Source organism: Rhinoderma darwinii, chromosome 5 (assembly GCF_050947455.1).
Source record: "Rhinoderma darwinii isolate aRhiDar2 chromosome 5, aRhiDar2.hap1, whole genome shotgun sequence".
Taxonomy (NCBI): Eukaryota; Metazoa; Chordata; class Amphibia; order Anura; family Rhinodermatidae; genus Rhinoderma; species Rhinoderma darwinii.
Window position 1 is genome coordinate 246,104,054 of NC_134691.1, and position 27,735 is coordinate 246,131,788.

General features: G+C 42.1%; 1 protein-coding gene across 2 annotated transcripts in view; it reads right to left on the reverse strand.

Moving 5' to 3' along the window:
• The window catches only part of EEPD1 (endonuclease/exonuclease/phosphatase family domain containing 1), a 282,048-nt gene that overhangs the window by 119,738 nt on the left and 134,575 nt on the right, over window positions 1–27,735 (reverse strand). For both annotated transcript variants that reach the window (XM_075827028.1, XM_075827027.1), the window contains exon 2: window positions 212–263. In XM_075827028.1, the coding sequence (XP_075683143.1) occupies window positions 212–263 (52 nt within the window). The remainder of the gene's footprint in view (window positions 1–211; window positions 264–27,735) is intronic.

Here is a 27,735-nt window from a genome sequence, read left to right on the forward strand (position 1 = left end):
CCGCAGCATGTGAATTTCTCTTGCTCTTTCAGAACAAGTCGTGATCTCAATGACATCAATTATGTGTGAAGGTATGAGAATGACATTATTGCTATCAAGTCATATTACTGGAACTTATGGAATGTACTCCTACAGTTTCCTGGACTTTAGAGCATATTTATGATATGCATGCACATTACATATCATAAGATCAGCAAAAAAAAAGTGTTACCTTTTCCAGAGAATCTTTATCGGTTAGCTCCTGAACAGCTACAAGCTTGATGCTGAGGATGAAAGAAAATGTAGGTAAATAAGTAAGTGTTTTATAAGAAGCAAGGATAACCTTAAATGCCAACAAACTTTGAAGCATAGCAGAAGAAACATTAAAGCTCTGTTCCCCCTATGCACAAAATACTAGATATGATTGGCAAATACAAAAAGCTCCCAGCGTATACACCGAACATATCCATAGAGCTCCATTCACCCGACGGATGCCAAAAGCTGCTTTTGGTCTCCATCAGGCTGGTATCTGTCGTAGAAGTTTTTTTTGGTGTAGAAAAATTTACTAGGCATCCCGCAAAAAAGCATGCAGTATGATTTTTTAACATATGAGCCTATGGGTGACATATGCCACTGTATAGCTATACATTGGCATACGACAGACCGTTCCATCAGAGGTATAAGTCGGGTAATACTCCATGACCGAAGGCTCAGACATTATGTGAACAGAAACTAATGCACTTTGTACACCAGTTATGCTATGCTTCCTTAATTGGAGTGGATCAGTAATATCTGCATTCTGTACAATATTTTAACGCAAGTGTATTTGCAAAGTGTACTCATCATTGTTTTTATTATTTCACAAAAGCAGGAAGTTGGTCATACACCGATCAGTCAAAACATTAAAACCGGTTGTAATGTCCGTGGCTGCGGGCCGTCCGCTCCTATCCCCCCCTGACAGCCGCAGCCACGAGTCGGCAAGAGCTGGCTCCAGCCTCCTCCTCAAGAGACGCCAGAGCTAGCTTCCACGCACCTTAGCCGGATCCTGTAGGGTGCGCGCGCATGCTCGTGCCCGCACTTAAAGGGGCAGCGTGCTCACCAGACTTTTGATGAACTTTGAACCCGTGAGTACCCTGGACTATAAGAGGGTTCCAGCTCCCTGCTTCTATGCTTGAGCGTTGTTGATGTTTCCCAAGTTTGTCTATGTGATGGCCTCCTAGTGTGTTCCTGTTACTGTTTCTGTTCCCTGCATTCCATACTATCCTGGTCCAGCACTTGCTGTGCCAAAGTTGTGTCGTGCTGTATCCCACGTCTGACCTACTTCACCTCGCCTGACGTCTACCTACTGCCTAGTCCCAGCCGAGCCTGCCTTACTGCAGTCCGAGCTGCCACAGGTACCTATACGAACTATAGACATTGACCTGCGCCCTGTTTGCCAGCTGCCTTACGGCCCAGGCGGTACGGCCCATTGGGTCCACAGATCCTTCGTGACACCGGTATAGGTAATAACATTGATTATCTGATTACAATGGTACCTGACATGGGGTGGGATATATTAGGTAGCAAGTGAACAGTCAGTTCTTGAAGTTGATATGTGGATAGAAAAAATGGGCAACTATAAGGAGCTGAACAACTTTAACAAGGGCAAAATAGGGTCAGATCATCTCCAAAACAGCAGGTCATGTGCAGTGTTCCCGGTTCACAGTGGTAAGTACTTTCCAAAAGTGGTCCAAGGAAGGACAACCGGTGGACCAACGACAGGGTCACAGATTCTGAAGGCTCATTGATGTGGGGAGCGGAGGCTGGACTATCTGGTCTGATCTTACAGAAGAGGTACTGTAGCACAATTTTCAGAAAAGTTAAAGGGGTTTTCCAGTCCCTAAAAATGTATGGCCTACCCTCAGGATAGACCATCAATAGCTGATCGCTCAGGGTCCGACCCCCGCCGATCAGCTGTTTTTGTATGAGTTTACAAAGTAATCTTTGACAGTGGACTGGCGGATTATTACCTTGACATCAAACCACTAAAAAGAACATAATATCAGGCAACACATACACATTTTTCTAACATGAGGTAAACAGTAGATAAAAAAAACATAACAATATGCATAACATAACACAACATAATGTAACTACAACCTGCACAAGCCAAATAAATCCAGTCAAAGTGTTTTTTTTAAGTTCCATTCAGCATTTTACTGTTTCTCAGAATGCATGCCAGGCTGTTTCCGATCTACATATACTGTTAAACATTGTTTGAAATACATGTGATTGCTATGGATTTTTCCCAGTAAAATTGGTTTTGCTGTAAATCATAATGCAAGCTTCCTTTCTTTTTTTTCAAATGCGTGACACATAAATTGGGAATGCATATCTTCCCATAGATTTGTTTTACAAGAATTGCTGCCATGCCAATGATTGAAGATTTTTCAAGCCTCTATACTAAGAAATCAAAGCATTTCCATGTTAACTACATTGCTCAATCTCCTTTCTTGATACTGTAAAGTTGTGAACTTGCTAAATCTCTTCACTAAAGAATGTCTTTTTGAGTTTCTGAGATAAAGTTCTGCCATTAATGTAAATTATCAAGAACGGCCCCGTAACGTAACGAGCTGGAACAATGAGAAGTGTAGGACACGGATTAGTCACTGATTGGTCAGCCTCATACACTCCTCTGTACAACACCCAGTTGGTAAAAAGTAAAAACACACCCAGTTGTCCATTGAGAGTCATTACCATAAATCTAAACTAGCTCATAACTTGCTCAAAAATGATCGTTTTTCAAAATAAAAACCACTGCTGTTATCTACATTACAGCGCCAATCAGATTATGTAGGAGATAGTCAAGTTATAATCTGGTGACCGAGCCTCTTAACCCCTTAAGGACGCAGCCTAGTTTTGGCCTTAAGGCTCAGAGCCCATTTTTCAAATCTGACATATTTCACTTTATGTGGTAATAACGTCGGAATGCTTAAACCTACCCAAGCGATTCTGAGATTGTTTTCTCGTGACACATTGGGCTTCATGTTCGTGGTAAAATTTGGTCGATATATTCAGTGTTTATTGGTGAAAAATTGCAAAATTTAGAGAAAATTTTGAAAAAATTGCATTTTTCAGAATTTAAATGCATCTGCTTGTAAAACAGACGGTTATACCACCCCAAATAGTTACTAGTTCACATTTCCCATATGTCTACTTTAGATTGGCATCGTTTTTTGTACATTCTTTTATTTTTCTTGGACGTTACAAGGCTTAGAACATAAACAGCAATTTCTCATATTTTTAAGAAAATTTCAAAAGCCTTTTTTTTAAGGTACCTCTTGAGTTCTGAAGTGGCTTTGTGGGGCCTATGTATTAGAAACCCCCATAAAGCACCCCATTTTAAAAACTAGACCCCTCAAAGTATTCAAAACAGCAGTTAGAAAGTTTTTTAACCCTTCAGGCATTTCACAGGAATTAAAGCAAAGTGGAGGTGAAATTTGCAAATTTCATTTTTCTTGCTGAATTTCAATTTTATTCATTTTTTTTTCTGTAACAAAGAAGGTTTTACCAGAGAAACACAACTATATATGTATTGTCCAGATTCTGCCGTTTTTAGAAATGTCCCACATGTGGCCCTACTGCGCTCGTGGACTAAAAGACAAGCCCTAGAAGCAAAGAAGCACCTAGTGCATTTTGAGTCCTCTTTTTTATTAGAATATATTTTAGGCAGCATGCCAGGTTTGAAGAGGTGTTGAGGTGTCAAAACAGTAGGAATCCCCCAATAGTGACCCCATTTTGTAAACTACACCCCTCAAGGAATTCATTTAGGGTTGTTGTTACCATTTTGACCGCACATTTTTTTCACAGCACGTATTTGAATTGGGCTCTGAAATGAAAAAAATGTCATTTTTTCCAATAAAATGTCATTTGTGATCAAAATTTCTTATTTTCACAGGGAACAAAATACCCCATTTTGTTGCCCAATTTGTCCTTAGTGTGGCAATACCCCATTTGTGGTGATAAACTGCCGTTTGGGCCCATGGGAGGGCTCAGAAGGAAAGGAGCGCTATATGTTTGTTGGAGTCCAGATTTTGTTGGATTGGTTTTCGGGTGCCATGTCGCATTTGCAGAGCCTCAGAGGTATCAAAGCAATGGAAACCCACCAAAAGTGACCCCATTTTGGAAACTACACCCCTCAAGGAATTCATTTATGGTTGTTGTTAGCATTTTGACCGCACAGTTTTTTCACAGCACCTATTTCAATTGGGCTGTGACATTAAAAAAATGTCATTTTTTCCAATAAGATGTAATTTTTTACCAAAATTTCTTATTTTCACAGGGAACAAAATACTCAATTTTGTTGCCCAATTTCTCCTGAGTGCATCAATACCCCATTTGTGGCAATAAACTGCCGTTTGGGCCCATGGGAGGCCTCAGAAGGGAAGGAGCGCTGTGTGTTCTTTGGAGTACAGATTTTGCTGGTTTGGTTTTCGTGTGCCATGTCGCATTTGCAGAGCCCCAGAGGTATCAAAGCAATGGAAACCCACCAGAAGTGACCCCATTTTGGAAACTACACCCCTCAAGGAATTCATTTATGGGTAATGTGACCATTTAGACACCATAGTTTCTTCACAGAACTTATTTGAATTGGGCTGGGAATTTAAAAAAAATATATTTTTTCCAATAATATGTCATTTTAGCTCAAAAATTCTTATTTTCACAAGAAATAAAATACTCAATTTTGTTGCCCAATTTGTCCTGAGTGCGGCAATACCCCATTTGTGGTGATAAACTGCCGTTTGGGCCCATGGGAGGGCTCAGAAGGGAAGGAGCGCTGTGTGTTCTTTGGAGTACAGATTTTGTTGGATTGGTTTTCGTGTGCCATGTCACATTTGCAGAGCCCCAGAGGTATCAAAGCAATGGAAACCCACCAGAAGTGACCCCATTTTGGAAACTACACCCCTCAAGGAATTCATTTATGGGTAATGTGACCATTTAGACCCCATAGTTTCTTCACAGAACTTATTTGAATTGGTCTGGGAATGAAAACAAAATTATTTTTGTCAAATAATATGTAGTTTTGGCTGAAAATTTCTTATTTTCACAAGAAACAAAATACCCCATTCTGTTGCGCAATTTGTTCTGAGTGCCGCAATACCCCATTTGTTGTGATAAACTGCCGTTTGGGCCCATGGGAGGGCTCAGAAGGAAAGGACCACTATTTGGCCTACTCGGGATTTTCTAGTGCGAAGTCATGTATGCAGAAGCCCCTGAGGTACCAGTACAGTTGAAACCCGCAAGAAGTGACCCCGTTTTAAAAACTACACCCTTAAGGCATTCATCTAGAGGTGTAGTGGCCATTTTGACCGGAGACCTACACCCCATAAACTGTAATGTGGGTTCTCCCGGGTATGGCAATACCCTACATGTGGCTGTTATCAGCTGCCTGGACACACAGCAGGGCCCAGAGGGGAAAGACTAGGGGGGATAAGCTGTGCGGAGTGCATCAGGGTAAGTAAAATTGGTGTAAATTATAAACCAAGGGATGTATGATAAATTTTAAAACACTTTCATACAGAGCTCTGGTTATTCGGGACACGTGTCACATTGATATATTGTGTCCTCCCTTATCCCCCTCTTATAGCAGACTTTGCACCTCTTTTGACTTTTTCCCTTCTTGCCAGTTTGGGGAACTTCCCCTGGAAAGTGTTGCCCTGGTACGATGCGTGTGGGCTCGCTTCCAGAAGTACTGGGTGCCCCCCCTTCTTGGTCCCTAAAGATTAGGTTCTTGATAATCACCTCTTGAAATTCCAGGAAAGTTCCCGTCTGGCCTGCACATCGACGTAGCACGTACGCATTGTACAAAGCCATCTATATGATGTTCCCGGCCAGCTTCTTATACCACACCGCATGGCGCTGTAGGGCTTCAGGGCTTGATCTTACAAGTCCATCACTCCCATGTACCTATTGTAGTCCAGGATGCAGTCTGGTTTGGGGGTGGCCTTTCCTTCATATATCCTAAACCTGTAGGTATACCCTGATGCACTCTCACAGCTTATACATCTTCACGCCATACCTTGCCCTCTTACCCGGCAGGTACTCGCGGAATTGAACCCTCCCTTTAAAATGTACCAGGGACTCATCAATAGAAAAACACTTCTCGGGGGTGTATGCTTGGGAAAACCGGGCACTGGAACGGTCTAATAGGGGTCTCCGTTTAGACAAACGGTCAAAACTGGGGTCATCTCGGGGTGGGCACGGCTCATTATCAGTATAATGTAAGAAGCGAAGTATTGCCTCATTTATTTATTTTTTTAGGTTCCAGTTCAGTTCTGAAGTTGCTTTGAGGGGCCCATATATTAGAAACCCCTATCAAATACCCCATTTTAGAAACTAGACCCCTCAAAGTATTCACAACAGCATGTAGAAAGTTTATGAACCCTTTAGGTGTTTCACAAAAATTTAGAGCAAAGTAGAGGTGAAATTTACATTTTTTTTTTGTCAGAAAATCCTCTTTATACCATTTTTTTTATAACACAAAAGGATTTATCACAGAAACGCAACTTAATACGTATTGCCCAGATTCTGCAGTTTAGAGAAATATCCCACATGTGGCCCTTGGGCGGTAATGGACTGAAAGAGCGGCCTCCGAAGCAAAGGAGCACCTAGTGGATTTTGAAGCCTCTTTTTTATTAGGCACCATGTCCGGTTTGAAGAGGTCTTGTGGTGCCAAAACATTGGGAACCCCCCAAAAGTGACCCCAATTTGGAAACTAGACCCCTTGAGGAATCCATTGTAGTTTTCTTGGGGTGCATGCGGCTTTTTGATCAGTTTTTATTCTATTTTTAGGTGGCGTGGTGACTAAAAAACAGCAATTCTACTATTGGTTTTTTTTCATTTTTTTTTACAGCGTTCACCGTGCGCTATAAATGACATTCACTTTATTCTGCGGGGCGATACGATTACGGCGATACCAGATGTTTATAGTTTTTTTTTATGTCTTATGGCGTTTGCACAATAAAATACGTTTTGTAAACAATCATTCACTTTTTGTGTTTCCTTATTCTAAGAGCCATAACGTTTTTATTTTTCAATCAATAAAGCCGTGCGAGGACTTATTTTTTGCGTAACGAACTGTAGTTTCGATCAGTACCATTTTTAGGTACATGCGACTTTTTGATCTCTTTTTATTCCATTTTTTGGGAGGTGAAGTGACCAAACAATTGTGATTGTGGTTCGGTTTATTATTATTTTATTTTACGGCGTTCATCGTGCGGGATAAATAATGAAATAATTTTGTAGTTCAGGCCGTTACGGACGCGGCGATACCAATTATGTATAGTTTATTTGTTTGTTTATATATTTTTATTAATAATAAAGGACTGATAAGGGAAAAGGGGGGATTTTTACTTGTAAGGGCGGGTTCACACATAGCGGAATTTCACTTAAATTCCGCTGCGGACACTCCGCAGCGTTAATCCGCAGCGGAGCCGTTTCTCCATTGACTTTCACTTTAATTTAGCAGTGTTCGTTTACACGATGCGTACAATTCCGCTGCGGAGCATAGGCTGCGGAGCGGAATTTGGTGTCCGCAGCATGCTCTGTCTGTTGCGGAGCAGTGGCGGACTGGTTGCGGACTCATGGCGGAATTTCTCCATTGACTTCAATGGAGAGTCAAAATTCCGCAATGAAGTCCGCAGATCTTATGTGTGCTGCGGAGCGTATTGTTTTTACTACCATGACATTTCTTCATTCTGGCTGGACCTATGTATTTCTAGGTCTACAGCCAGACTGAGGAAGTCAATGGGGCTCCCGTAATGACGGGAGCGTTGCTAGGAGACGTCTGTAAATAGTCACTGTCCAGGGTGCTGAAAGAGTTACGCGATCGGCAGTAACTGTTTCTGCACCCGGGACAGTGACTACCGATCTCAATATACATGTATCTGTAAAAGAAAATATAAGTTCATACTTACCGAGAACTCCCTGCGTCTGTCTACAGTCCGGCCTCCCAGGATGACGTTTCAGTGTAAGTGACGGCTGCAGCCAATCACAGGCCAAGCACAGGCTGCAGCGGTCACATGGACTGGAGCGTCATCCAGGGAGGTCGGGCCGGATGCCGAAAGAGGGACGCGTCACCAAGACAACGGGCGGTAAGTATGAATTTCTTTGACTTTCACTAGGGAAAGTGCTGTCCCTTCTCTCTATCCTGCACTGAATAGGGAGAAGAGAAGCACTTTTCCTGCAGTCCGCAGCGGCCAGTCCGCATCAATTTTCTGCACATTTTGTGCAGATCCGCTGCAGAATCTGCAACGCAGATTCTGTGCGGCATTGATGCGGACAGTTGCGGAGGAATTCCGCCATGTGTGGTCATGCCCTAATACTTTTAAATCTTTTATTTTCTTATTTTTACACATCTTTTTTTAACTTTTTTTTCACTTTATTACTTTGTCCCACTAGGGGACAAGAGGGCAGGAGGCTCTGATCGCTATTCTAATACACTGCACTACATGCGTAGTGCAGTGTATTAGAACTGTCAGCTACTCACTGACAGCAAGCATAGTGGGTCCTGACGTTGTCAGGACCCACTAGGCTTCCGTCTATGGCATAGCCGGACGCCATTGTTTGGTGTCCGGTTGCCATAGTCACCATCGCCGGCCGCTATCGCGTAGCAGGCCGACGATGGCAGCTTAACCCCTAAAAAGCCGCGATCTCTATAGAACGCGGCTTTTAAGGGGTTAATCAGCGGGGACACAGCGATCGGTCCCCGCTGTAGGAGCTGTGACAGCTGCTGAACAAGACAGCAGCTTCACAGCTCCAGTATGTGTCGGGAGGACGGCCGAAACGGCCGTTACTCCCGAGACGTACTATTACGGCATGGAGCGCGAACTATACAGCTGCCATGACGTAATAGTACGTCAAGGAGCGGGAAGGGGTTAAACTTCTGATATCTTATCAAGATATGAGTTTAAAGAGCGGAGTTTCCCATTGACAATTTAAACCATAAGGGTATGTTCACACGCAAACGTAAAATACGTCTGAAATTACGGAGCTGTTTTCAGGAGAAAACAGCTCCTGAATTTCAGACGTTTTTGCAAGTGCACGCGTTTTTCGCGGCGTCTTTTACGGACGTAATTCGAGCGGTTTTTCAATGGAGTCAATGAAAAACTGATCTAATTACGTCCCAAGAAGTGACATGCACTTCTTTGAGGCGGCCGTCTTTTGACAACGGCGCGTAAAAAAAAAGCCTGTCTGCACAGAACATCGTAAGACCCATTGAACTCAATGGGCAGATGTTTGCCGACGGTTTGGAGACGTGTTTTCAGCCGAAAAACGCCTGAATTTTGTCCGTAAATAGGGCGTGTGAACATACCCTAATAGTGGTATTATACAGTGACTTGCCCGTGCTGGCATTAAAGGGGTTGTCCACTACCAGACAACTGATGACCTATCCACCGGTTAGCAGTTTTCCCCTCTGCAGACTCTCTAATTCTCAGTGGTCTCTGAACTAGTGGGCAGAGCCCAACTGCTATCATGTCTTCTACACATCACATATAAATAAGCTGCAGCAGCATGTAGGACATTATACAGCAGTAATCAGGAGTGTAACTGGGAATCCAGCACCGGGATGGCATAGAAATCCTACCAGCAGTCTGTGTCTTTTTCACTCAGCTCCTGCTGTCTCCTCCTGCTCCTCCCTCCCCTCTCCATAGACTTTCATGCAGCATGTCTGTGTGACTCACTCACCCTCTGTTCCCTCCTCCTGCTCCCCCTCCCCTCTCCATAGAGTTGCATGTACAGGCAGTGAACAGACACGCCCCCACCTTCTGCAGCCTGTCAATTCTGCTCTGTAACCAGGGACAGACTTTGATTGACAACAGGGGATTATAGGAAGGGAGACACCTAGTGGCAGGAACTTCACACAGAATTTGCATAGATAAAACAACTGCATTTTAACAGTAAGGCCCTATTCACACGACAGAGATTACTGGCCGTAAGACGTCCTAAACCTTAAGGGTATGTTCACACGCAGTGACCAAAAACGTCTGAAAATACGGAGCTGTTTTCAGGCGAAAACAGCTCCTGATTTTCAGACGTTTTTGTAGCAACTCACGTTTTTCGCTGCGTATTTTACGGCCGTTATTGGAGTTGTTATTCAATGGAGTCCATGAAAAACGGCTCCAAAAACGTCCCAAGAAGTGACATGCATCTCTTTTTCGCGGGCGTCTTTTTACGCGCCGTATTTTGACAGCGGCGCGTAAAATTACATCTCGTGGGAACAGAACACCGTAAAACCCATTGCAAGCAATGGACAGATGTTTGTAGGCGTATTAGGGGCGTTTTTTCAGGCATAATTCGAGGTGTAAAACGCCCGAATTACGTCTGAAAACACTGCGTGTGAACATACCCTAAATTAAGCACATTTTCTATCTTATATGGTTTCACCTTGGCTATCTTAAAAGCAAGTCTGATATAAAAAATTATGATACATGAGTAAAGTCAAGAAGATCGGCAAACAGATTTACCCCATGTTATAATGTGTTTTATTTAACCCGTTAGTGACCGGCCCATCGTGTTTCTACGTCGGTCACTAACGGGCCTTATTCCGATGCCATAGACTTTTTACGTCGCGGCATCGGAATAAGTTTACAGAGCAGGGAGCTGTCAAATCTCCCTGCTCTCAGCTGCTAGAGGCAGCTGAGGGCTTGGATCGTCCCTGCTCTGCCGGGTGAGATCGATATTAGTATCGATCTCACCCGTTTAACCCCTCAGATGCGGTGCACAATAGCGTGCACCGCATCTGAGTGGTTTTGGAGAGAGGGAGGGAGCTCCCTCTCTCCCCCACCGACACCCGGCGATACGATCACCGAGTGTCTGTGTCTTCTATGGCAGTCGGGGGCCTAATAAAGGCCCCCAGGTCTGCCTGTAGTGTATGCCTGCTAGATCATGCCTCTGGCATGACCTAGCAGATGCCTGTCCATGTTAAACGGACAGGCAGTAATACACTGCAATACAAAAGTATTGCAGTGTATTATAAATGCGATCGCAGAATCGCATATTATAGTCCCCTAGTGGGACTAGTAAAAAAAGTGAAAAAAAAGTTTAATAAAGTTAATTAAAAAAAATATGGGAAAAAAAATGAAAAATCCAGCTTTTCCCCTCACAAAATGCTTTACTATTAAAAAAACAAAATAAAGTTAAAAAGTTACACATATTTGGTATCGCCGCGTCCGTAACGACCCCGACTATAAATCTATTACATTATTTAACCCGCACGGTGAACGCCGTAAAAAATGTAATAAAAAACTATGGAAAAATTGCTGTTTTCTGTGAATACTGACTTAAAAAAAATTTGATAAAAAGCGATCAAAAAGTCGCATCTATTCCAAAATGGTACCAATAAAAACGACAAGTCTTCCCGCAAAAAAAAAGCCCTCATACAACCACATCGGCGAAAAAATAAAAACGTTACGGCTCTTCAAATATGGAGACACAAAAACAAATAATTTTGAAAAAAAAGCGTTTTTACTGTGTAAAAGTAGTAAAACATACAAAAACTATACAAATTTGGTATCGTTGCAATCGTAACGACCCGCTGAATAAAGTTATTGTGTTATTTATATCACACGGTAAACGGCGTAGATTTAAGACGCGAAAAAGTATGGCGAAATTTCAGGTTTTTTTTCTATTTCCCCCCAAATAAAAGTTAATAAAAGTTAATCAATAAATAATATGTCCCCCAAAATGGTGCTATTGAAAAGTACAACTTGTCCCGCAAAAAACAAGACCTTATACAGCTATGTCGACGCAAAAATAAAAACGTTATAGCTCTTGGAATGCGACGATGGAAAAACTAAAAAAATGGCCTGGTCATTAAGGTCCAAAATAGGCTGGTCATTAAGGGGTTAATGGTACAGTTGTTATTGAACACCATACATTGTCCCTACACTTATAAATTTAAAAATGAAAAAAAACATTATTCCGAATCGCAAAAAAAAATAATTAGCATATATTTGCACAGGCCATTTCTGCACGCCTTTATGTTTTATTAAATCAATTTTTTTTTCTTTTAACCCCTTCCTGCTGCATCCACTTTTGACTTTCCTGACAGAACCTTGTTTTTCAAATCTGACATGTTCGTTTATGTGGTAATAACTTTGTAATGCTTTTACCTATCCAAGCGATTCTGATATTTTCTTGTGACACATTGTACTTTAAGTTTGTGGTAAAATTTGGTTGATACATTCAGTATTTAATTGTGAAAAACACCAAAATGTAGCAAAAAATTTGCATTTTTCTAAATTTGAATGTACCTGCTAGTAATACCACACAAAATAGTTGCTAATTAACATTTCCCATGTGTGTACTTTAGATTGGCATCATTTTTTGAACATCCTTTTTTTTCTAGGATGTTACGAGGCTTAGAACTTTAGCAGAAATGTCTCACATTTTCAAGAAAATTTCAAACAGCTATTTTTACAGGGACTAGTTCAGTCGTGAAGTGGCTTTGAGAGGCCCATACAATACAAACCCCCATAAATCACTGCATTTAAAAAAACTGCACACCTCAAAGTATTCGAAACAGCATTTAGAAAGTTTCTTAAACCTTTATGCGTTTCACAAGAATTAAAGCAATGTAGAGGTGAAATTTACAAATTTCTTTTTTTATTATTTTAAAAGGTAATTCATAATTTATCCTTTCTTTTTCTGTAACACAGAAGGTTTTACTAGAGAAACACAACTCAATATTTATTGCCAGATTCTGCAGTTTTTAGAAATTTCCCACATGTGGCACTAGTGTGCCAATGTACTGAAGCACAGGCCTCAGAAGCAAAGGAGCCTTCTTTTTTATTAGATTATATTTTAGGCACCATGTCAGGTATGAAGATGTCTTGTGATGCCAAAACAAAGGATACCCCCCCAAAAAAAAAACATTTTGGAAACGACACCCCACAAGGAATTCATCTAGGGGGTGTAATGAGCATTTTAACCCCACAGGTGTTTCATAGATTTTATTAGAATTTGGACGTGAAAATGAAAAAAAATTTAAAAAAATTCCAATAAATGTTGTTTTAGCTAAAAAACAAACAAAAAAAACAATGTCCACAAGGAATAAAGAAGAAAAAGCCCCCCAACATTTCTAAAGCAACTTCTCCAGAGTACAGAAATACCTCATATGTGGTCATAAACTGCCGTTGGGCACACGGCAGAGCTCCTGAAGGAGTGCCATTTAGCTTTTGGAGTATAGATTTTGCTGGATTGGTTTCTTGCCACCATGCCGCTTTTGCAAAGCCCCAGTGCGACCAAAACAGTGGAAACGACCCAAAAGTGACTCTATTTACTAAACTACACTCCTTGAGGAATTCATCTAGGCATGTAGTGAGCAATTTGAACCCACAGGTTTTTCATCGATTTTATTAGAATTGGACAGTGAAAATAAAATTATTATTTTTTTTACAATAAGACAGCTTTAGCTCTAAATTTTCACATTTCTCAACAAATAAAGGAGAAAAAAGCACCCCATTTGTAAATCTATTTCTCCCGACTACAGCAATACCCCATATGTGGTCAAACTGCTGTTTAGGCACACAGTAGGGCTCAGAAGGGAAGGAGCGCCATTTGGCTTTTGGAGTGCAGATTTGCTGGATTGGTTTCTGGGCTAAGTGGCATTTGCTAAGCCCCTGTGGGACCAAAATAGTGGAAAATCCCCCAGGAAGTGAACCCATTTTGGAAACTACACCCCTCATGGTATTCACCTAGGTGTGTGGGGAGCATGTTAACCCCGCAGGTGTTTTCCAGAAATTAGTGTGCACTCGCTGTTGCAGAGTGAAAATGGCAATTTTTCCATAGATATGCCAATATGTGGTCACCAGCTTGTGCCACCATGAAAAAAGACAGCTCTCTAATTATTATGCTGTGTTTCCTGGTTTTAGAAACACCCTACATGTGGCCCTAATCTTTTGCCTGGACATACAACATAGCTCAGGAGTGAAAGAGTACCATGAGAAATTGAGGCCGAATTTGGCGACTTACAAAGTGTTGGCTCACAATTGCTCTGATGTGAAATAGTAATAGAAACCCCTGAAAAGTGACCCCATTTTGGAAACTGCACCCTTCAAGGCCTTTATTAAGGGGTGTATTGAGCATTTTCACTGCACAGGTCTTTTCCATAAATGATTGCGCTGCGGATGGTGCAAAAAAAAAAAATTGCAAATGCCATTTCAGTGGCAAATATGTTGTGCCCAGCTTGTGCCACTGAAGACACACACACACACACACATACACACACACACACACACACACACACACACACACACACACACACACACACCTCAAATTGTTAAAAGGGTTCTCCCGGGTATGGCGATGCAATATATGTGGAAATAAATTGCTGTTTGGGAACAATGTTGGGGCTCAGAAGGGAGGGAGCGCCATTTGGCTTTTGGAGCGTGGATTTTGCTTGGTAGTCGTTTTGTCATAAATTAATGTGTTTTTATTTAATAAAATATTACATGGACTTTATTTAATTTTTCTCACACAAAGTTTTTTTTTATTGACACTTTCTTACTGTACTGGGGGCTGCCATGTTTTATTTAATCTTTGTATGTGTCTCTTAACGACACATACACAGATGGAATACGCAGCTACAGGCCATAGGACACAATCAACGTGAGCCATTCATTGCTTCTGCTATCTGGCTCTGTACTGCACAGACGCAGTTCAGAGTCACACAGCAGGGAAGCTGGTTTGTAGGGAGATAGAAGGCGCCATTATGAAGACCAGCTGCACTGCAGGTAAGGTAAGGTGTGTGTCTCTGTCTGTCCCTCTCTCTCTCTTACAGACCCTGCTCTCGTGACCCCCAGTGGGCCCCCCCCAACGGCACACCCTGACGCCCTCCCCCCCAGTGGGCCCCCCCGTCGCTAGATGTATTGTCAGTGTGGACGGTGTGCGGACTGTGATCGGGTGAGGAGGTGAGGTATCCGTCAGCAGGAGGTCGGGGAGGAGACTGTCAGCAGCAGATGATTATTCCTATCACAGAGTGGTGTGACAGTCTCCTCTACTGCGGAGGAGACTGTCAGCAGGATTGTATGGGGACACTGGAGGAGTCTGTCAGCAGTATTGGGGGGTGATGCTGGAGGAGACTGTAAGCAAGATTGTATGGTGATGCGCCCCCACCCAATCTTGCTGACAGTCTCCTCCAGCCTCACCATACAATCTTGCTGACAGTCTCCTCCAGCATCACCATACAATCCTGCTGACGGTCTCCTCCAGCATCACCACTCAATACTGCTGACAGTGATGCTGGAGGAGACAGTCAGCAGGATTGTATGGTGACGCCGGAGGAGACTGTCAGCAGGATGGAGGGATAAAGACATTTAGCAGACGAGGCATGTAAAATTCGCAAAAAAAAACGTGTCAAATACACGCCGTGTGAACCGGTCAACTGAAAAGTCATTCACTTCACTTTCATAATTCTAAGGGTATGTTCACAAGCAGTGTTTTCAGCCGTTTTTCGGGTCGTAAACGTCCCGAAAAACTTCTGAAAAATCGGAAGTAGAGCGTCTACAAACATGTGCCCATTGGGTTCAATGAGAAATACGGCGTTCTGTTCCGATGGGGCGTTTTTTTACGCGCCCATATTCCACAAATGGCACGTAGGAGGACGAGCACCAAAAAGAAGTGCATATCACTTCTTGGGACGTTTTTGGAGCCGTTTTTCATTGACTCTATAGAAAACAGCTCCAAAAACGGCCGTAAAAAACGCTGCCAAATACTCGAGTTTGATTAAAATATGGACAAAATCAGGAGCTGTTTTCCCTTTGTTTAGTAAGCGTGTGAACATACCCTTAGCCTTTTGGTGTGTCCTATAGTTTTTGCCAGCTGCATTTCAACAACCACACCCAAAATGGAAGCCGGACACTGCTTAGCAATTTGAAGACACCTTTTCCTGGCTTGTAGGAGGGGGTGAGATTCCCTCCCACATTTACGGCAGCTGTGAGTCAGGTTGCTTTGCCTTATTCACCATGCTGTAATTCTGGGAAGTGCTCCATCTGGTGGCCAACATAGGAAAACATGTCAAATTATTATTTAATTTTTAATACTTTCCACCATGTGGAAGAAGAAAAAGAAAAAATACAGCAAAAAACTTAAATATAATAGAAATAAGTAACTTACTTTTTACTTTAAAAAAAAAAAGGTTTAATTCGTGACACATTCCCTTTAAGTATTACTGGTGTTTCAGTTTATAATGTGGGGGCATATGTAATCTAAGCGGAGAACATCAGGGCATAATAAGTGGGTTTAATAATGGGGTAAAAAAGACAATAAATGAATTCATAGAGGTGTGTTACCTGTGCATGCAGGATTGCTTCATAGTGTAAGTGTAGCACTGATAAATGGTGTTCTTATCCCCCTTTTGGTCCACACTCTGCACCTTGGCAGTTTGGGGGATTTTGCTGGGTAAGTGTTGACCCTCGCTTCCAGAAGATATGTTTGGGCCCTCCCCTTCCTGGTTCCCTAATTTTAGAGCATTGATAAATCGCCTCTTGAAACCGCAGAAATCTTCCCCTCGGGTCTGCACAAATGCATATTTTTTATTTCCCGACTTATTAGAGCCTTAACTTATTTTATTTTTTCATATATGTAGTGGTATGAGGGCTGTTTTTTGTGGGATGAGCTGTATTTTTATTGGTACCATAGTGGGGTACATGAGACTTTTTGATCACTTTTTATCCTATTTTTTTGGGAGACGAGGTGACCAAATAATAGCAATTCCGGCATATTTTTTAGGGTTTTTTTCATACAGTGTTCACCATGCATTATAAATTACATGTTAACTTTACTCTGCGGTTCAGTGCGATTCCGGCAATATCAAATTTATAGCACTTTATGTTTTACAACTTTTTGCACAATAAAATTACTTTTGTAAAGAATGCATATTTTTTTCTGTCGCCATGTTGTGAGAACCATAACTTTTTTTTTGTTGTTGATGGAGCTGTATGAGGGCTTGTTTTTTCGGAGACGAGCTATAGCTGTTATAGGTACCATTTTTGGATACATGCGACTTTTTGATTACTTTTCCAATTTTTGTAGGGCAAAGTGTTCAAAAAACAGAAATTCTGGCATTGTTTTTTATGGGGTTCTTTACGGCGTTCACTGTGCGGGATAAATAACATAATACTTTTATAGTTCAGACCGTTACGATCGCAGCGATACCAATTATGTATGGTTTATCTTTTTTTTTTTCAATAAAGGGCTTGATCAGGGAAAAAGGGCGATTGTGTTATATTTTATTAATTGAAACTTTTATTTTACTTTTTACAACTTCTTTTTAAACTTTTTTTTAGTCCTACTAGGGTACTTGAAAGTCTGTCTGATTTATTTTCTAATACATTGCAATGTCCTGTTGCCATAGCAGCCGTTGGCAGCCCTGCGATGACATGGCAGGGTTGCGGATATGCTACGTACTACTAAGATGCAGCGATCGCTTCCGCATCTAAGGGGTTAATGGCAGGAATCTGAGCTAGCTCTGGTTCCTGCCGTTACAGCAGGGTGTCAGCTGTAACATATAGCTGACACCCGCTACCTGAAGCCATGTAGGCCCCGTCCCAGGGCAGGCCTGGAAGGCTTCCATACTATGTATACCGGGTGGCCAGTATTAGGCCTCCAGTTGTCATTGCAGCCACCGGCACCCTGGCGATTTAGTTGCCAGGGTGGTGGTTATTTGCAAACGCCTTAAATGCAGCGATCGCTTTTGACTGATGCATTTAAGGGGTTAATGGCGGGGACCGGAACGAACTTTGGTCCCCGCCATTACAGCAGGGTGACAGCTGTAACATACAGCTGACACCCGAGGATGATGCCACGGACTCAGCTTCTGAGCCCGTGTCATTAATTTGTCGTAAGTATACTACAAATTGCGGGAAGCACTAGCTTTCCATGACGTATACTTACAACAAATGTAAGACAAAAAAGGCATCAAGAATTGTGTAAAAAAACAAGGCAAAATACTTGTGAACCGAGCCTAAATGTGCTTTTACATCTTACATGTAAATTTAAATAAATGTCATAAAGGACCTGACCCATAACCTAATTTTCTATGCGATGTGGCAATGCGCTTTTCTTATATCACTTTTCTGCAGCAGAAAGGACGTGTAAAAGAACCCTAAGGCTATCTTTACACAGGGCAGATACACTGCGTAAAAATACATAGTACCTTGGACAGGGAATTCTGGCCGAAAAACCGCACAAAATTTTGGTGTTATTTTTCGGGCATGATTTCCGCTGCGGAGAATAGCGCTAGAAAAAAGGTTCATACATAACCCGGGCCGCAATTATGGGAACGCGTCCCTCTGTTGCCCAGGAAGTCCAGCCCTCTGGGATGACCTTTCATTCCATGTGACCACTGCAGAATACGATTGGCTGCAGAAGTCACATGGGATAAAACATTATCCCAAGAGGCCGGACTTCTCGGGCAACAGAGGGATGCGTCGCCATGACTACGGGTAAGTATAGGCTTTTTTTTTCTTCTCAGTTGCGATTTTTGCAGCGGAATCACAGCTTTTCAGCTGCAAAAGTCGCAACATTTGCGATTTGTTGCAGGTTTTACGTCCCAGAAAACCACAGCTTGTTTTATGCAGCGTGTGGATAAAATGTATTCAAATCTCATCCACTCTGAGGCTACTGTATTACGCTGCAGGTATTCCGCAGTATTTACGCTACGTGAGAGAATACCCTAAGGGCAACCTGAACACGTGGTAGATTTTATTGCTAATTTTTTGCTGCTTCCTACAGAAACCATCTCATTCAGATGACTAGAACTGATTTTCAGTTGCAGATATTTCTGCAACAAAATCTGCAGGTAAAATCTGCACATAATTTGAAGGTTTTTTATGCGCTTTTAGATGCGGATCTTACATTTTGGTGTGGAAACAGGTGCTGACTATATGCTGCGGATTTTGTGGCCTTTTTTTTTTTCTATAAACTTGTCAGATACAATTCTGAGATGGAAACATAAGATAAATTGACATGCTGCAGTCAACTTACTTGCGGAAAAATTCTGCAATGTGTAGATGAGATTACTTGAAATGTTATGTACTTTGGTGGTACTGTATTATGCTGCAGATTTGACGCAAGCATGTAATGCACATAATGTGTATGTGGCCTCAGCCTTCTTTTACACATACAATTTGTGTGTGTTTTTTTTAATAGCTTTTAAAAACACATTGAATTTCATGCATTTGTGTGATTTATTTTTTTTGTAGACAAGCCAAAATTGCCTAAAAAAAAAACAAAAACCCTTAACCATTTGCTGCAATTTGAAAAAAACACACATCTGAGCCAAATAAGGCAAGCAAAAAAAAAAAACAGCGTTTTTTGGAAGACTCCAGAAAAAAAACCACACTGTGTGTAAAGGCAACCTAAGGCTGGGTTCACACATTACGGTAGAGTGCTGTGCTGGCAAAAGTGCACGCGTTTTACACCGGTTTTGCTATGCGATCATTGGCCACGTAGTTTTACAATTTAAAAACTTAAAAAAACGCACCACACTACTGAAACATGTGAGCCCAGCCTAAAGAAAATTATTTCTAAGCATGTCTAACTTGCCAGATGAAACTGATTTTTACCTTTAATAAAGCAATGATTTGTTACTTTAGCTGCTTTTAGGGCTTCTCTTACTAAGGTTGTTTTCATATGTTGTGGTCAAAATGTGTTTTTCTCAGTGATCTTAGCAAAATGGCAGAATGGAAAACCGCATTTTGACTGCGACTTCAAAGACTAAGGGTGAATAAACATTGCTGCCGTTCTATACACTCCTCTATGAATTTAGTTTTATTTCCCCAGGGCCTTCCAGTAGGGGTGGTAGATGCCCTTCTGCTAATAGTGGCATTGCCTTACATTTTCCTGATTGCAGGGAGTATTTCCTGCCTCCTCTTTAAATTTCCAGGCATCTGAATGTGTTGTGTTCTTATTACCTACTCACTAGGGCACTTTACTTATCATTTTGTTGTATTTTCCGATCTCCGGTTTTCTTAAGAGCAGGTACAGTTTGTTTTGCAGTGGAACTTGACGTCTGGTTGCTACCGTGTTTCCCCGATAGTAAGACACCCCCGATTGTAAGACGTATCGGGGGTTTCAGGGGGGTCGGCTAATATAAGCCGTACCCCGAAAGTAAGACATATGTCTTACTTTCGGGGAAACACGGGGGTATTGCCGCCTCCTGCCCACTTCCGCTCCGCCCCCCTCTCCATACGTCACCGCGCCGTCCCCAGCACTTGTCAATGCCGCCTCCTCCTTAAAACCCGAGCCATAGACTTTTTACGGCTCGGGTTTTAACTTGCTGCCCGCGCGATCGGGCAGCTGAATGTCGGGTCTCCGGCTGTCAGTGACTGCCGGGGACCCTGAGGAGAGGATAGGAGCAGCTTTAGCTGCTTCTGTCTTCTCCGATGTGTTTTTACACAGCGTTCAATGAACGCTGTGTATAGGAATAGAGACAGCAGCAGCGGCGCTGTCTCTATTCCTCCCGGTGATCATGTGACAGGTCACATGATCGCCGGGTCCCGTTAGTGACAGACTGCTGCTGGGTCTAACAAGACCCAGCACAGCCCTATTAGTGACAATCGTCACTATGAGAGGGCTGATTTCCCCTGTAACTGGGGCTGCTGTGCAGCTCCAGTTACAGGGGAAAAGATGGTGTAAAAGAAAGAAAAAAATATATATAAAGTTCCCCAAAGGTCTTTTTTGACCTTTGAGGGACAGACCATAGTAATAAAAAAATAATAAATAATAAAGTAAAGTGCAAAAAATTCGACAATTTTTTCCCAATATAAGACATACCCCGAAAGTAAGACATAGTGGGGCTTTTGGGGATAAAAAGAAAGTAAGACACTGTCTTACTTTCGGGGAAACACGGTACCTATTTTTTGTAAATCATATGCGTGTTCTAACCTTAGATGTATCCAAATAGAAGTTTTTATACACCTATACCATTTGCAAACTATACCTTTTGTCATACCTTCGACGCAGATACTTCATTTTCCATAGCATTTTATTTTATGCAGCTAAAGGGTTAATTTCCTCCATTTCAAACTAATTCACCTTCATAAAAACTTAGAGGCTCTGTCACCAGTTTATAAGTAGGATAGTGGGATTGTGAGTCACACCTTGTGTAGGTGAGAAAAGATTTGTTTTCTGATACTGACTGAGGAAGGAGCCGGTTCGGCTCCGAAACGCGTCGCCTGTATCCATTAAAGACTATTTGACCCAAACAGTGTTTGCTTCTTCATTATGCAACACTAAGAACCAACAGTGAACTACGCTATAAGGGACCAGCGTCGCTTCAAGGGTTGATTTTTGAGTTTTTTCACCTACACAAGGTGTGACTCTCACAATCCCACTATCCTACTAAGAACTGGTCTAAGTTTTTGGTTTCCGGTACAACCCTTGGCTTGCAGTTCCCTGACGTTTAACTACAAATCCAAAGTCTATATCTTCAGGGGAGTTGTGCTCCTAGCACAACATCACCAGGTGAGCATATTTATCACCACATGATCTATTTTTTCACCTTATGTAGGTAATGCCCTATGGTTGCGCTGATTTGTATTCCATTTTTCTTCTAGTGAAACACCATTTTATAAGTGACCTATCTCCTACATAATCTGATCGGCGCTGTAATGTAGATAACAGTGGTTTTTATTTTGAAAAACGATCATTTTTGAGCAAGTCATGAAAATTTTTAGATTAATGCAAATTTGTTTCTTAATGCCCAATTGGCCGTTTACTCCCACACTAACTTTACCCAAGTGTCTTGAGAGTGAATAGACATCTCCTCCAGCCAGGTTGCGATGTCTATTCACATTCCCGACGCTTTGGTAAAGTTTCTGTGGGACTTACTCACACAGCACAGCACATAACCAGATATATACAAAGCAAACCACATATCCAGGTGGTTGGATTTAGTGGCCCCTACACCATACCCCATTCATGTAGAGATTGAAAAGGTGCTCCTAGGAACGAGGGCTGTCTCCCTTTTGCGGGACCATGAGATTCTCCCTAAGAAAGCAGATATATCAAGTGCTATTACCAGAGGTACAGTTAGAATTAATCAAACTATGTCCAAACTCTTAAGCACTAAAGTAGTACCCTCACCCCTAATGCCAGTTGGGGTTATTCTATCTTGGTCTAGACTTCTTAATTGGTCTTTGGGAGACTTGTGTGCCCAATGGACAGAGACAGATATCTCAAAATTAATACCAGATAACGACATTATGGCACTGACGTTTCTTCAGAAGTTGTCCTAAGCAGATGTTTAGGCGATTAAGGACTTGTGAGCTTCCCCACACAGAGACCTGAACTGGGTGGACGAGCTCTTTACTGCCACTTCGCCCAAACCTAGATCTATGTCCCACATATACTCTCTATTGCTACATCAAGCTTAAAGAGGCTCTGTCACCAGATTCTCAAATCCCTATCTCCTATTGCATGTGTGCGGCACTGCAATGTAGATAACAGCAACAGTTGTTTTTTTTAAAAACGTTCATTTTTGGCCAAGTTATGAGCTATTTTATATTTATGCAAATGAGCTTTGAAATGGACAACTGGGCGTGTATTGTGTTTTTAACTGGGCGTGTTTATGTGTATGACGCTGACCAATCAGTGACCAGTCAGCGTCATACACTCCTCAACATCTGCACGCTCCTCTCCTGAAATATTCTGTGCTGCTGTGAACTCCTGCCATTACGTAGCTCTCAGTCGGTTACCTCTCCTCCACTCCTGTCCTCAATAACACCTTCACATGATTGGCAAGTCACCACCCCGCACAAGATCCTACTGCACGGCTGACAGCCGTCAGCTGTATAGCTAACAGCACGGTTGTGTTGGAAGCGCGCCCTGCTGTGTCCCACTTAGCAGCTGGGTGTGTTCCCCTCATCTAGCTGCTACGTTCTATCCTGACCGCCGGTGAATTCTCCGTGCGGTCTTCGCAGTGATGCTACCCAGTTTACCTACGGGAGCAGAACGCGGCTCCTGAAATACTCTGTGCTGCCTTAAACTCTGTGGACAGGTCAGGATCCTGTTTTTTTTAAATGCTGCTGGGGAACCCGCTCGATCCACTATATAAGGCTGCGCCTCCATCCTCTTCTGCCCCAGTCACTTATTCCCAAGCACTGTAGACAAGCAGTAGAAGACTGACTAAGGGCTGAGCATTTCATTGAATTCAGTCTTCTACTGCTTGTCTGTATGTTCATTACCCTGCACATAAACCAATCACGTTCTCCGAATATTCACAGCGCAACCAATCTGAAAGTTTACAGTGCTTGGGAATGATAGACTGTTCACTAATTTAGAGGTCAAGTCTATCCTGTCTGGCTCCCATGGTTTTTCCCAGTGTGCCCGAATTCAGGAGAGTTAATTTAAACTGCTCATCCGCTGGTACAGACCGCCCATATTCTTACGCAAGATTGGGCTCTATGACTCTGATCAATGCTGGAGATGTTTATCTGTGCCAGGCACACTATCACATACTTGGTTGAGTTGCTCGTGAAATATGCTGTTTTGGGACAAGGTTAGGAAGGAGATAGTTGCGATTTGTTGTGTGGATTTATCTCTTAATCTTGATCCAATTCTTCTCTGGGTACAATCACAGGACTTTAAACCGTCCAAACATTGTCTAGCAACGTGGTTGCTACAAGTTGCAAAGCTTCTTATTCCATTGCACTGGAGGGACATGGAATCTCCTTCAATTCAACATTGAAGAGAAAAGGTATATCAATTATACCGTTTTGGGGAACTTGCGGGATGGGAACATGGAAATAGAGAGAAATTTCTCCACACATGGGATAAATGAATTACATATAAAGCTAAATTTCTGGATGCCACTTAGACTCATTGTTCCCCTGCTTGGTATTTCTGTAAAATATCTAAGATCCGTTCCCTCAATTTAGACTCAAGAAACATTACTCAGTGTAATTCTCGGTTGCACTGTTTAGTCCTTCTTAAAGAGGCTCTGTCACCACATTATAAGTGTCCTATCTCCTACATAAGGAGATCGGCGCTGTAATGTAGGTGACAGTAATGCTTTTTATTTTAAAAAACGATCTTTTTTCACAAAGTTAGGAGCGATTTAAGTTTATGCTAATGAGCTTTCTTAATGCCCAAGTGGGCGTACTTTTACTTTCGACCAAGTGAGCGTTGTATAGAGGAGTGCATGACGCTGACCAATCAGCATCATGCACTCCTCTCCATTCATTTACACTGCACTAGCGATATAGATATATCGCTATGTGCAGCCTCATACACAAACCCTAACATTACTATAGTGTCCTGATAATGAATACACATGAAATCCAGCCTGGACGTCATGTGTACTCAGAATCCTGACACTTCTGACTCTTTTTTGTGAGATTCCAGCAACGGATACGAAATCTCGAGATCTCGGAGCTAAACGACATTTGGTTTCACTTGCCGGAATCTCACAAAAAAAGATTCAGAAGTGTCAGGATTCTGAGTACACATGACGTCCAGGCTGGATTTCATGTGTATTCATTATCAGGACACTAGTAATGTTAGGGTTGGTGTATGAGGCTGCACATAGCGATATATCTATATCGCTAGTGCAGTGTAAATGAATGGAGAGCAGTGCATGATGCTGATTGGTCAGCGTCATGCACTCCTCTGTACAACGCCCGTTTGGTCGAAAGTAAAAGTACGCCCACTTGGGCATTAAGAAAGCTCATTAGCATAAACTTAAATCGCTCCTAACTTTGTGAAAAAAGATCGTTTTTTTTAAATAAAAAGCATTACTGTCACCTACATTACAGCGCCCATCTCCTTATCTAGGAGACAGGGCACTTATAATGTGGTGACAGAGCCTCTTTAAGGACTACGTTTATACTTAGTCATTATCCATTAGGATATCCCCCTCACAGTAACATACAGCAGGAAACAAACATTAAATATACATCCCCCTAATAAAGATCCCACTACACGTACACTCGTATGAAGCATCCTTGTCTTTATTGCAACTCCCCAACCAAAAAAACCCCCCAAAAAAACAACAACAACATATCCATCTCTCTTTCCTTCCCTCCACAAATGAATGCATCCAATCTCTTATTGCAATCAACTTCCCCATAACTCCTCAAACTCCTCAAACTCTACCTTCCTACTGTTTGCTAGGTAGTAGATTTTTTTCGCTTTGTAGCATCCTCCTCACATATTTCCTCCAGCAATTTTCCGTATCTGAATCCTGCTTGATCCATTTAAACATAATGGTCTTCCGCGTCCAATATAGCAATGTTTCAATAGGAGTTCTTTCTTAATATCACTTGTTCCCTCATAACCCAATACGTCCATAAGTCCATCATAACCCAATACGCAAATAACCGGAACCCAGGGGAATTCAACCCCATATCTCTCTACAATTTAAACCCTTCCCGACCACCCCACATAGATTAACAGGCTGCAGCACTGGTCCTTCTGCCTGCAGCCCGTTAATCTACGTGTGCTCCTAACAGAGCACACAGGCACTCCCCGCAGCCCGGCATCTGCCAGTACGGGCCGCTACTAGCAGCCTTAGTACTGGGGGAAAACATCGGGTCAGATCACAGCCGTGATCCCCGCCGATTAACCCCTTAAATGCGGCGATCAATAGCGACCGCCGCATTTAAGTTGTTATAGCAACATCGGCACGACGCAGCGCGATTGCGGGGGCTGAATGTTGCTATGGCAACCGGAAGCCTAACAAAGGCTTCCGGTCTACCATCTATGGAAGGCGATTAGGTCCTGCAAGGGGCAGGACCTAATATGCCTCCTGTCAGTGTGAAACGGACAGGTATAATACCCTGCAATACATAAGTATTGCAGGGTATTATAACAATGATCCAACAATTGGATCTTCAAGTCCCTAGTGGGACTAAAAAACAAAAAAGTTAAAGTTACAAAAAAATGTACAAAAGTAAAAAACTAAAATGTCAAAATAATAACATTTTAAAATCGCCCCTTTTCCCTTATAATGTCCTTTACTATTAGAAAAGAAAAAAAAACTATGCATAATCGGTATCTCCTGCTTCCGTAACGGCCTGAACTATAAAAATATACTGTAATTAATCCCATAAAAAAACAAAATAAAACTATAAATCGCTATTTTTAGTCACTTCAGCTCCCAAAAAATTGCATAAATAGGGATCATAAAGTCGCATGTACCCAAAAAAGGTACCAATAAAAACGACAGTTTGTTCTGCCAAAAACAAGCCCTTACATAGCTTTCTTGATGGAATAATAAAAAAAAGTTGTGGCTCTTCGAATATGGCGACCCAAAAACAAAATAATTTTTTTAAAACCGTGATTTTATCGTGCAAACACAGTAAAACATAAAAAACCTATATACATATGGCATCGCCGTAATCGCATCGACCCAAAGGATAAATGAAATATGTCATTTATAGCGCACGGTGAACGCCGTAAAAAAAATTAATAAAAAAACAATATACGTTTTGACTGCCTAAATTCAGCAAAAAACCTATGGGATCAAAATGCTCAGTATACCCCTAGATAAATTCCTTTTTAGGGCTGTAGTTTCCAAAATGTGTTCACTTCTGGGGGATGTCCACTGATTTGGTCCAGCAGGGGCTTTGCAAACGCGACATGACACCCGAAAACCAATCCAGTAAACTTGAGCTCCAAAACCCAAATAGTGCTCCTTCCCTTCTAAGCCCTGCGGTGTGTCCAAACAGCCGTTTATTACCACATATGGAGTATTGCCGTATTCAGAAGAAATTGCTTTACAAATCTTGGGGCGCTTTTTCTTCTTTATTCCTTGTAAAAATGTATCATTTCTAAGTTTTATTGGAACAAATTAAGATTTTAATTTTTACGGACTAATTCCACTAAATTCAGCAAAAAAACCTGTGGGGTTAAAATGCTCACTATACCCCTTGATGAATTCCTTGAGGGGTGTAGTTTGCCAAATGGTGTCTTTTTGGGGGTGTTTCCACTGTTTTGGCACTGCAAGACCTCTTCAAACCTGACTAAAATATATTCTAATAAAAAGAAGGCCTTAAAATCCTCTGCTTCTGAGGCCGGTGCTTCAGTCCATTAGCACACTAGGGCCACATGTGGGATATTTCTAAAAACTGCAGCATCTCGGCAATAAATATTGAGTTGCGTTTCTTTGGTAAAATCTTTTATGTTAGGCCTCAGGCACACGAACGTGATTTTGCGGCCGCAATTCCCCCGAAAATCCACGGGAGAATTGCGGCCCCATTCATTCCTATAGGGCCATGCACACGACCGTGCATGGCCCCGGAGCCCGGACCGCAGAAAGAACGGGCAAGCCTTATTATGGCCGTGTTCTGCGGTCCGGGCTCATTGAAAATAATGGCCGCGGCCATGTACACGGCCCACGATTTGCGGGCAGTTCACAGCTGTCACTCCGTGGCCGGCCGGCCGACCTGAAAATCTCGGCCGTGCACATGAGGCCTTACAGAAATTTTTTTATTAAGATGGATTTTCCGACAAAAAATGTATACATTTCCCCTCTATTTTGCCTTCATTTCTGTGAAACACCTAAAAGGGTTAAGAAACTTTCTAAATGCTGTTTTGAAAACTTTGAGGGGTGCAGTTTTTAAAATTGGGTGACTTATGGGGGTTTCTAATATATAAGGCCCTCAAAGCCACTTCAGAACTGAACTGGTACCTATAAAAATAGGTTTTGGAAATGTTCTTGAAAATGTGGGAAATTGCTGCTAAAGTTCTAAGCCTTGTAACGTCCTTGAAAAA